The 12,266-nt window shown below is 47.4% G+C and overlaps 1 protein-coding gene across 6 annotated transcripts in view; it reads right to left on the reverse strand.

The window, feature by feature from the left end:
- The window catches only part of AUTS2 (activator of transcription and developmental regulator AUTS2), a 1,185,004-nt gene that overhangs the window by 349,479 nt on the left and 823,259 nt on the right, over positions 1-12,266 (reverse strand). For all 6 annotated transcript variants that reach the window (XM_070461290.1, XM_070461291.1, XM_020869794.2 and 3 more), the window contains one exon: positions 5,647-5,676. In XM_070461290.1, coding sequence (XP_070317391.1) covers positions 5,647-5,676 — 30 coding nt within the window. The remainder of the gene's footprint in view (positions 1-5,646; positions 5,677-12,266) is intronic.

Raw genomic sequence — 12,266 nt, forward strand, 5'->3', positions numbered from 1 at the left:
CTCAGGATTTAAAACAAATTGCAGCAGAGATTAAATCCAAGGATGGTGTCAATAGGAATTCTGGAAGGATAGGAAGGAATGAAGTCAGATGGAAACATGGTGATGCTGGAAGAACAGCCTAGTGTCACTTTAACCCAGACTTAATCTTGGAGGTTGAATTGATGGGCATCACTCAACAAGAGCTGCAGAAATTTGCCAAATAAAGGAGGAAATTTATAAATGACTCAGAAATATCTTATGAAAAAATAAAATTATACAAGAAATATGGAAGGCTAGGGAAGAGAGCCCAGAAAATACACCTTGGGATTGACATGAGGTGCACTCAGGTAACAGCACCAGTTTTCTGAGTTTTCTGAAGTCGTTTCACTTTTCCCCTTCATTGAGAGATGAGTATCCAGGAAATGGAATGCAAACTTAGCAGAACAATGATCATGACTGAACACCGGGCATATAAAGATGAGAACCTGAATCCCTACTCTTCTCCTGGGCCATGATTGTGTGCTTTGCTGCTATGAAACCAGAAGGGAGGAGAAAATGCCTTTCCTTTCCTGAAAAGTAGGGGACAGCATCTTTAAGTTCTCTCCTGATCAGAACATATCCTATTTCAAAACCAAGGAGGGAGGTCCTACCAGCAACAATGGGGGATGCCTCCTGGGCTTCTGAAATGTTGCTGAGGGTGTGGAATTTTTACCAAGTGTGAAACGTGGTCCATCAAGGGATGGGGCTCTTCCCATCATAAGCACAAGCCATACATCCCGTCTTTCATTTGACATCTCAGCAGTTTCTCGGCCCTTCCAGGAGCCAAGTCAGGCATGTGGTTTGTGTTGGGTTAGGAACACAAGCCTCTGTCAGTTTTCTAGTTGCTTTTCTTAGAAACGGCCCCCTTTCCACACAAGTGAATACAAAATGATCGACACAACACGTATAGCTGGAATTAAAAAGTTAGAATGCACCAAAAAGTGTGTGTATGTTAAAGGGAGGAGGAGCTGACATGGAAAATCCAGGGTTCTGCATTTGCTGCTAGCCAGTATCCCAGCCAGCAGTCCTGGGTGCTGGTGAGCAAGTCCAGGGACCCAGCAACCTTCTCAAGGAGATCATTCCTGTCATTAAAAACCCAGGGAGAGGAAACTGCAAGCAGAAGTCACGCTGAAAGCTTCATGAGGACAAGGGGAATGGTTCACATCTACAAAGACGTTTACGTGTGTACTGCGTGCACTAGGCACCACACATCTACAAACACAAGCACGTGGGGTGCGTGTACACACACAACACCCCTACTGCTTTCAGGTCTTTCTCCTGAGCTGTCAAAATGTTAAGAACATTAATGAAGAGGAAAGTAAATGCTTCTTTTGGACATTTGTTATAAGGCAGTAGTCCTCAAAACCAGTTGTATAAAAAGTACCAAGAAGCTCTCTGAAAAATACGGATGCCACGGCCCCCACCCTGATGGACCTCATCAGACCCCCGCTGCTGCAATGGGCATTTGGAGACTGACAGTGTTTGGTTTGTGGGCTGGGCCACCCACTCCATCACCCTCTGCTCCCTCCAGGATGGCAAGCTTGCTCTCTGCTCAGACTGTGCCAAGAGGAAAGACTGATGATTGGGGTAAGGAATTTAATAATCATTGTTTGGGGACCCTTTCAAATTTCACAACACTTCCATTCAGCCTGTGTCAGGAAGAATTGACCAAGGCGAGTAAGGCTGGGCCTTGGGTTCCAGTGGAAAAAGAAACTCACACCTCTTATCCTCTGGCATGTTCTCTGGCAGACCCTGAATTTTCGGAAGAGAAGGATTGCCTTCCTCCTTTCCCAAGTGATTCTCCCTCACTCGACTCCAAGGAAAACTAATGAAAGTTGACATTTACAGAGCAGGGACCAGGCACGGAGCCAGTTTAACTGTTAACAAAGCTCGAGGTGGGGGCTGCTGTTATCCCCATTTGGCAGATGAGAGGATCGAGGCTTGCCCGTGGCTCTGGAGCTGTGAGGGACAGTCAGGAACAAGCCCAGGCCATCAGACTCAGCGGCCCAAGCACATGACCACTTGAGTACTACCCCTTCCAACCAGCTCGTTCACGTGGCCCACAGAACACACAGGAAGCCGGTGAATGGAAGCAGAATCACTTTTCATCTCCACTAAGATTTCACAACCAAACTGGGCGTGTTTCTCAGCACAACCGGTTGCTGCCAGTAGGAGAGAAAGAGAGGAAACAAGAGAAAATATAGGCCAAACATGGGGAGATATGCATGTTGCCTCTTTGTTCTCCTTATACCAATTCATTTCAGGTGGGGGACTGGAATAATTGCTTAATTTGGGTGATTAAGGTGCCAAGTGCTGCTTCTTTGGTCTACACTAACTGCAAAGAACAATCCCAAATCTAAGATACAGCGTTCCCAGCCTTCTCTGCTCTTCCACCCTGTTTCCACTCTTCACAGAAGTCCTCCAGGGCTGCTGACATTAACGTGAAATGTATTCTCACAGCTAGTGGGGCGGGGAGTGGGGGCGCCAAGAGATGTGGTGCTCAGTGTCCCGTCAAGCCTTCTCCACGTATGAGAATGTCTCCTGCATTTATGGAAAGATCTGCTTTCTAGCCGTCTTCTCAGTCACTTCCACATTAATTAGTAAGGGTATCATTTTATAAATTACAGCTTCGTATCAGAGGAAAGCAGAGTTTATCTTAATTCAGTCAGCTGTGTGAAATACGGTACCCTAATTTTAGACCGCCGGCTCTGCGGATCCCTATGGAGTTAGAGAATGACAGGTCTTCCGGAGAGAAATCCCAGTGGGTCCTCTGCAAGTCTCACTTTTGCCTTCGACAGCCTCCCTGGTGGGGCTGCTGAAAGGATCCCAGGACACTGAGTGGCATCTCTGCTGCCATTAGCAATTCAGATTCAAATGCGAGTCCTCCAAAGAGCACAGGAGGCAGCCCGGGTTAGCTCTGGGGCTCCGAGTGGGCCCGGCAAGAGGCTCTGGCAAGACGGATGCTGACGGGGGCCCAGGCCCTGGTGCAGAGCAGAAGCCTGGGAGGATGGTGTTAAAGTCAGAGATAAACACCAAACAATCTCAGTCCAAAAGGGGAAGCCTTGACAGCCTTAACTACAACGGGGCCAGGCAGGCACCACGGCAATTACGGTCTCGACGGCTCCTGCCTGGGTCCCCTGGAGGAACGCCTGGTGACAGGGCTGGGTGAGACAGGGGAGTGCCGCTGTGGAGGAGCCGCTGGGGATGGAGGCGAAGACCTGCGGGGCGACTGTGGTCTACAGGGAAAGTGGCTGGGGAGGCGAGGCGGGAATTCCCTCCTTTTCAAAGGACTGACCACGCCCAATGGCCCTCTGCGCCTACCATCACCCCTCCCATGGACTTGCCTATGGACATCTCCTATTCTCCATCATTGTCCAGAAATCGCACCAAACTCAAGAGCCATGGGCGCCGGCTATCTTCTCACCCATACCCCTGGGCTGACACTTCGCTGCTGCCCACACTCGGAGATGGACACCCAAGCGGCAGAGACTCGGGGACACAGGTCCCGGCAAACCAGTAGCTGGGGCGCTCCCAGGATGCAGGAAACACCCGGGCCCCCAGATGCCTCTGAAAACTGCAGGCAGCACTGATAATTCTCAACATTAATAGTCAGTGATCTTGTAGACAGGGGTGCTACCCACCAGCAGAGAGTCTGAGGCACTGGCCTGAGACACGGCCCAGGCGTCAGGGACTCGTGTAGCTCCAGGGGCATTTGGAAGCACAGTCAAGGTTGAGACTGTTCATCAAGACACCTTTGTGGAACACAAAACTGGATGCCTTGCCACCTTCTGCCACCGCTGGAGACCGGGACACTTCCTGAACTCACTCTGCCCTGTGTGCTTGGCAGTGCCAGCCCAAGGAAGCCTCGTCCCCTTGGAAAGGGCCACCCACTGGGAAAGTGAGACCTACTGTCACCTGAAACGATCTCCTGTAGCAGCCGGAAGTGCCAGTCTGTCCCTGGGTCCCCGGGCCTGATGGAACGAGATGACGACTGCCCAGGATGGCTCGGGGGCCAGCGGGCTCACTCGACCACCAAACGCCCACCGCAGCCCACAAGCCTCAGGCACCCACTGCACACTGGCTGCTAGAGACACAGTGCGGGGAACAACTTCCAAGGAGTCAGGACTCCCCGGGGGCTGGAGCAAGGAAGCGCCTACTTGTCAGCTGAACAAAAGACGAACCCACGGCCCCCTCTGCAGAGTGTACTTTCACTGTCATCCAACAGCCCATTACCGTGTCACAGCACGGCGCACCCTTCCATAGGTCACTTTGTTTAAAATGACATGGATAATGCACATGTCAGCAAGCTGACAGTCCTAGCCGTCCTTCAGAGATAAAAACCTCAAGGCGAGAGCCTGTTCTTATCTGGGGGACACGCACTGGTCTATCATCCAAGTCAGGCAGAACATGATTTCTCCAGAGAGCACTTTTTTCATTTCCTGATTTTAAGGAAATCAAATAAGCACCATTTGTCTTCATCTGAATATGCTTGACCTGCTCAAATGATGATGTCTCGCATTTTATAACGGGCTGCATATGCTGAATTCAAATTAACGACAGCACAGAACAAGGGCCTTCAGATCTCTCTTGGAGGCTGGCAGCAGAGAAGGAGGGGAAAATGCTGGGCTCCATGGAAAGATCCCACTAAATACTAACCACAGGATTCTGAGTAAAACCTGCCAGCACGTCGGAGGTGAGAGTCAGGGAGAAGAGCTCAGGAGAGCTAGCTGGGCAGGACAGACCCAGAAACCCGGGACGCGGGGAGGATGGGTACATTCCTTTTGGTGCCAATCAATATAGAAACCATGATATTCAGGTTAACTCTTTTTGAAATGCATAGAGTGGCAATAACATTGGAAAGAAATTTGGTCAGAGGGTTGGGACAACTAGAAAGAAAAACCAAACAGACAGACAATCCCTTTGGCTTGGGCCGCAGAATGTACACTTTACCAGGTTGTGATCCGATCTTCTGGAAGCCCCCAAACCGAGCTCCTTGTCTTGGTCCGTGTGGAACTGGCTACACAGAGGCTGGTGGCCAGCAGCCTCGGAACAGAGCATGTACCTGCTGGAAGAAGCACCCTCCCACCTGGACCAGAAGAAGGCGGTCCCCACCTGACAGCCTGGCCCACCTCTCCCCCCACCCCCATGAGGAACAGGAATAAACCATTAACATCAACCAAAACCCATAGCAATAAACCATTAACATTTCTATCAAGAAGGCCAATATGTACACAAAAGCAGGCAGAAGCATATGGGTCAGTAAGAGAAATGCAGGAATGACATTACAGATGCATATTAGCAGGTTTAATGTTCCAATCAAGGATAAAACAAGAAAAATCAGATGGCTATTAAAATAAACAATTTCCTCTTTTAAAATCTTCTATAAAGTGAAAGACGTAGTGTCATATATACACAACATTAAAGGGCTTATTTTTTAAAAGTGGGCCTCACAAATGAAAGATTTCTTTCTCATCATAGGAAATGTCACTGTGTGAATACAGCCTGTCTTTGCAGGAGACGTGCTCTCAGCATGAAGCTGGCACCCCACCCCTCGCAGTGTGTGAGGGAGACCCCAATGTTCATGATGCTGCATGCTGTGCCCACAGTGGGGGCATGAGAGGGGCTTACCTTCTCTTCCTGGTCACTGTCGCTGTCACACTGAAAAGGAAGACAAGAGAATGAGCATTAGTGCAAAAATTGAGTCATGTTTTTGCTATTGCTACAGAAAAAAAAAAGTAAGACAAGTAAAGGAAATAGGAAGCATTGTGTCTGGGCTGGAAAATTTCTTCAGTTCAAGTGCTGTGAAGAGAAATAAAGCAAAGTGCCGAGAAGTCCTCCTACTGGATTCATCCGATGCCCGTGCTCCGTGGCTCAACTTGTGGTCAGTCGGTCACACCGGTGAGCACCCCTCACCGCAAGGCAGAGGGGACGCCCACAGAGGAGACAATCTAGCCCTGGGACTAAGGTAAATCAAGATCATTCAATGGAAGTCAAAGCAAATCAATGTCTTAATGGAGACGTCTTTCCTTTAGCTAATGTGAATGGCGCGCTCTCTCTCCTGTTGCTTTTCTAGAGGAAAAGAGGTGAACCTCTGGGCACTGCATTCTCTCACATGGACTTTGAAAGAAGCAGAACACGAAAGGCAAGGCTCACCACTTGTGATCAGTCAGAGAAAAGAGGGAATATTCTCTATTAAAAACATGCCAAGGACAAGAGGTCAAGGTAACAAGTCAACAATATGGGCCAAAAAAAAAAAAAAAAACTTTAGGTCAGGAAACTCACATGGAATCTAACAGATTCCAACCACTGAGCACAGTTTCAGAAGACCAGAGAATGACAGCTAACCCAAAGCTTTGGGTTCCTCATTAGAAGGAAAGGAAAAAAAGAACACATTTTTACTCCAAAACCAAGAATAAAGTTTTGTTATCCAATACTTGATTAGTAAGAAGAGGATGTGTTTTGTGAGAGTAAATACTCAGCATGTCAATACGTCTATTCATTCACTCAAGGGACCTCGATAAGCACTGCAAGGCGGGTCAGATATTCAGTCAAGACAGGGGCTTGGCCTGAAGGCAGCTTTCGGTTTCATAGTAGAAGTAACCAGCATGGCATGATCAGAGATAAACCTACTCTGTGAGGATGACACTCACGTGGAGCGGAGGAGATACGGAGTGCTGTGAGCAAAGGACCAGGTCGTGGGGAGACCAGGCTGGCAACCCTTATGCTGTCTAGACCAGCACGATGCATGGTTAAAGGGCAGAGCAGATGGCTTCCCTGGTGGCACAGACGGTAAAGAATCCAACTGCCATGCGGGAGACCCGGGTTCGATCCCTGGGTTGGGGAAGATCTCCTGGAGGAGGGAATGGCAACCCACTCCAGTACTGCCACTGAGAGAATCCCAAGGACAGAGGAACCTGGCCAGCTACAGTCTATGCGGTTGCAAACAGTCGGACGCAACTGAGCAACTAACACACAGAGCAGATGGCATGGCAACTGTGAAGGTAGAACCGACAGGACTTGATGACACATGGGTGTGGAAGCAAGAGGGGTGGGTCTAGGATGACGCCAAGGATTTTTAGCATGGCCGCCTGGACAAGGGAGGTGATGCAGCTATGACCAGAAATGGGAAATAAATTCACTTATAGAGCAGCTGCTGCAGGCTACACACCCACAGCCACTTGCAGTCCCCCTTCTCCCACGTCTGTGAGAGACTGAAAGTCAGATATTCCCACTTCCCAACTTCCCTTGCAGCTAAGGGTAGACATAAGACCCAGTTTTGGCTGGGACTTGAGGAAATGTCTGCTTAAGTTTCTGGAAAACCCTTTCCTCCTCACAAAAAGGAGAAAAGCAGAAGCACTGCTTCTTTCCCCTGAATATCACTGCATAAGGATGTAACGTCCAGATCTGGGGCAGACATTTTGCAAAAATGAGGCCAAAAGCTGAAGTACAAAAACAAGGGAAAAAAGATTCTGGCACAACTGAGACATGGGAACCAACCTCAGAGCAGCCAGGCTTTGGAGTTTTTTGTAAATTAACCTTATTTAAACCACCATTAGAGAGTTTTCAATTGGAAGTAACAAAACCTCCATGCAAATGAGGACATCTACTAAGACTCAGTTTGGGGACTAAACTGTCTGCACGATATGCATTTAGGAACTCACATGGCATCTTCCTGGCCTGTAATATCTTCTGCTCTTCCACTGGCTCCTCAATGCCACAGGGTTATCAGAGCTTTGGTGACAATGCTTTAACCACTGCCTTATTTTCAGCTGAGCTCCCAACCTCAGATTGTGTAAGCTTCCTTTCCTCTGCCTGAAGAGTGACTGCCCTGTATAAGTCAAACCAGCTGACAAAGAAAATGGGTGGGATGAAGACCTCGAAGGCCTCCAACACCAGAGGATGAGGGACAACAGTCCTCCTGATTGTGTGGTTTCTCCATTGCCCTCAGTGAAGCCTTCCTTGAGGTTCTGAAGCTCAGGGAGCATTTTCAAGAATGACAGAGCATGATTCAGGAGGGGTGTGGAAGACAGAAGAGGGTTTTGCCAGGCAGACTCATCTTCCCAGATGTTCACAGCCCGCCTTGTGAGGTAATCAGCGGCAGCTGAAGGCGGGGGCAGAGCATCTGCCCACACCCCCCCCCCCCAAGGACTGGCATGCAGGGGCAGGAAGATTGGGGACGATGGTGGGGATAAGAACCACCGCTGTCCACACCCCCTCCCCCCACCCGAACAGCAGTGTGTCCCTGGGAATGGTTATTCCTATCAAAGTGTTAAGCTTCCTGCTTTCCACAGTCCAGTTCTAATTTCAAGGTCCACTTAATTCTGCATCAAGTAATTACTGATATACCCAGAAGCACCTTGTCTCCAGAGTTAAGCATATGGTGAAGAACTGAGACCTACTGGTATCCATTATGGAAGCAGCACGGATGCCAAGCCGATTAAAAATGCTCAGGCTCCCCACACAACATGCCGGGTGAGTGACAGCCCCTCGACAAGGCCAGTCGCAGAGTCTGCCAAAACAGTCTGTGCTGCGCTGGGGCCCACATGGTGCGCTGAGAAAACAGTTCCATTTCTGGCATTAAATTCCCATACTGACCCGAGGACTTTGCCGTGAGCTCAGCAGGAGCGCACCATCCAATTTACAGCTCCGCTCTCTGGAGCCTGGAGTGCCAGCCCCTGGCAGAGACGAATGATGGTCAGCCCCTCCAGCTCATAAATTATGCAAAGGCAATAAATGCACTCAGCAAACAGCGCCGAACGTTTGCCTAGCCTGGCTCCTAACACACTCTGTAAAAAGCCAGAAGCTCGACACATACAAGAGGTCTATTCCACTCATAAAGGGGGTTTGTTGACAACCCCAGACGGAAAGTGAGCCACAGTCCTAAGGAGTCTTTCTGCTTCACTGGCAGCGGTTTATGGGCCTGCTTTATGAAAAAGGGAGGCTGTTTTATGGAGTCGGTGTGGGCAGAATTCATGGTCTCAAATTCACATTTAATACACTGTAAGGCTTTCACACCCTAAGTTCAATACGGTGTGGATTTCTGGCCAAATGATTCTTGGTCCTGAAAGGTTAAAAGAAGAAGTGTCTGCTCCCCACTCCCTAGATACCCACTCCAATTTATGAGAGTTCACACGGAGCCACCTCCCGAGTCAGGTTTATGTTCTTCATGGGGCTGGGAAATGGAAAAGGCCTGTCAGATACAGAAATGTGGTCCCAGCTGATTTGGCCATTTTAAGCATTTTGACACCAAGGTCCTGTATTGGTTTATTAGCAAACAGGTTGCATGCTAACCACCAGCTAGAGGTGACAGAGTACTCGCCATGACTGGATTTCAAAGCCCTTTGTGAACAGCTGAACATCCTTTCCTCCATTTTAAAAGCCAGACAGAGAAGAATTCTTGGCCACTTAGCCTTCAGACAAAGACATGACCCCGACCTACCACAGACAGGAGAGGGAAACAGGAGGCGTGAAATCCAAGCCACATGCCTTGAATGCAGGATTAGCAGGAGACCAGTTCCTAACCTGGGTACCTGTGTTCATTCCAACCCATCACACCCAACTTCCTCTTCACCTTTTCTTCCCCAAATCAGACCAAACCTTTGGAGGCACCTTCTTCTTTTCCACACAAGTCTTACCTCTTAAACCCAGAAAATAACCAACCAATCCCCACCCCAATATTTTCTCTTTTTGAAAATAAATACATATGTATTAAAATACATGTTCAAAAATCACCCTCCAGAGACTTTCCTGGTGGTCCAGTGGCTAAGACTCCTTACTCCCAATGCAGGAGACCCAGATTTGATCCCTGGTCAGGGAACTAAATCCCACTTGTCACAACTAAGAGTTCACATGTGTAAACTAAGACCCAGTACAGTCACATAATTAAATAAGTATTAAAAAAAAAAAATCAGTCTACCATCTACAGACAAACACCATTAACACATCTGTACAATGTGGCTCAGCTGGTAAAGAATCTGCCTGCAATGCAGGAGACCTGGGTTCGATCCCTGGGTTGGGAAGATCCCCTGGAGAGGAGAAAGGGTACCCATTCTAGTATTCTGGCCTGGAGAATTCCATGGACTGTATAGTCCAAGGGGTTGCAAAGAGTTGGACACAATTGAGCAACTTTCACTTCACTTCACATAATTCATTCCAGCCTTTCCTTCATTCTCTGCATCCTTCACCCACAGATTTTAAGAAATGAAAACAAAGGTTACTATTTGGTAACCTGCTTTGTTTTCACCAAATATGTACAATATTTTAGTTTAATGAATAAAATTTGCCAGTAACCCATGGGCTGTAGCCTGCCAGGCTCCTTGGTCCATGGAATTCTCCAGGAAAGAATCCTGGAGTGGTTTGTCATTCTCTTCTCCAGGGGATCTTCCCAACCCAGGGATCGAACCCAGGTCTCCTGCACTGCAGGCAGATTCTTCATCGTCTAAGCCACTAGGAAAGCCCTCAGTCATGAGGAAGCCCTCTTTTCTACTTTAACTTTTCATTTTTGTCTTCACCCAATATATCCAATATTTTAGTGCAATCAGTAAAATTTGCCAGTAACATCATATTTTTTTAAAAGGCTACACCATAACCCACTGTATGGATTATAAATAATCTAGTAAAAAAATTCCCTAGTGCTGGAAATTTGGACTGTTTCCACCGAACATGCTGGAATTTCTCCCTTGTACACATTCACCAATGTTGCTCTTTCCTCATATCTGCTCAGGGTCCTTCCTTTTCTACATATTCATTCATGTCATTGTCTCCCTAGAGTTGCATGTGCGGGTCTATCATTTCTATATGATTTCCAGGGGAGTCCTTAAAGAATCCCTCAGCTCCAGCTAACATGTGTATGCTAAGACTAAAAAACTCTCCACGCCTACCATCTGCCACCTGTGTGACTTTGGGAAAGTTATTTAAACTCTGCATCTCAGTTTACTTCTCCATAAAGTGTGGGTAATAATGGCATTTTCCTCCTAGGAAGGTGAGAATAAAATGAATTGATACATGTAAATAACTTAGACATAGTACAGAGTAAGTATAGATAATTAATATTAACTGTTATTGACTTATGTTTTGTTTGCTCCACCCCCTTCCTGAAGCCCTAGAAACATTTCAGCTCAAGTATCCATCAAAATCCAGACTCACCATCTTCTGCTCAGCCCACACCTGCCCCCTCCCCGGCTGTTCTTGGTGATGACATCACCATGCAATCACTCAACTGCCTGAGTGAAGAGTCTTGTCATCATCCTTGACTCCAATCTTGAGCAGATCTATCTTCCTCTCTCACCCCGCACTATCGATTCTGTTTTCTAAGTCCTCTCCATCTTCACGGCCATGGTCGCCGCTTTCCTTCAGGCTTTTATTTTATCATTACAAGAGGCTAATGACTACTTTCCAAGGCCTAAGGTCTCTTTTGTTTCTGACCCAAGTCTTTACTGAACAGAGTGGATTTCCTAAATTCCAATTTGCTCATGACACTTCCCATGGCCTAGAGGGCAATGAAAACTCTACACAGTTTCCCGGCTCTCCCACTGCCCTCCGCTTCTCCAGCCCAGTGCTTCTCGGGCTTTCTTTGGAGAAGGACCATTTGTTTTTGTTTTAATTTTCAATACGTTGTAGACCAATACTTTGTAAGATACAATAAAAAATAATTGCTAGAAAAATGGAAAAGGAAAGCAAAGACATATAAAAATATGTTATTATTAGATTTAAGAGATATAAAATTATTCTACAGAATTGCTGTAAAAGTTCCCAAATGCTTACTCTCAACCACTAATACTAATCTTGCAGCAGGCAGTTACAGACCGCTCACAAGGTGGTTTTGGTCTGCATCCACGCTTGGAGTGGTATAATCCTAACACATCCCTTGCCCCAGTCACACCCCAGTACACTGGCTCACACTCTCAGGTCCTCCCATCTTCGCTCTGAACAATGTCCTCTGCCTGGAATTCTGTTCTTCCAAGTTTCCCCCTAAAAACTTACAATTCACCTTTAAAAATACAATTTCCTCTGAGTCTTCCAACACTCTTCTTAGAATTGAGAATTCTTAGAATTTCAGTACTCTTTTTAGAATTAATTGCTTCTGCCTCCATCTCTTATAAAACTGTGTTTTCACTGTTGGCCACAACAGTCTTCCCATCAGAGCACAGGCCCTGTGTAGGTAAGGGCAGTGCCTCCTTCATCTTCCTCCAGGCCTTGAGACACAAGCAGACGCTCAATCATAGTGATAAATCCATCTCACTCATCTT

This window comes from Odocoileus virginianus, chromosome 33 (genome assembly GCF_023699985.2).
Source record: "Odocoileus virginianus isolate 20LAN1187 ecotype Illinois chromosome 33, Ovbor_1.2, whole genome shotgun sequence".
Taxonomy (NCBI): Eukaryota; Metazoa; Chordata; class Mammalia; order Artiodactyla; family Cervidae; genus Odocoileus; species Odocoileus virginianus.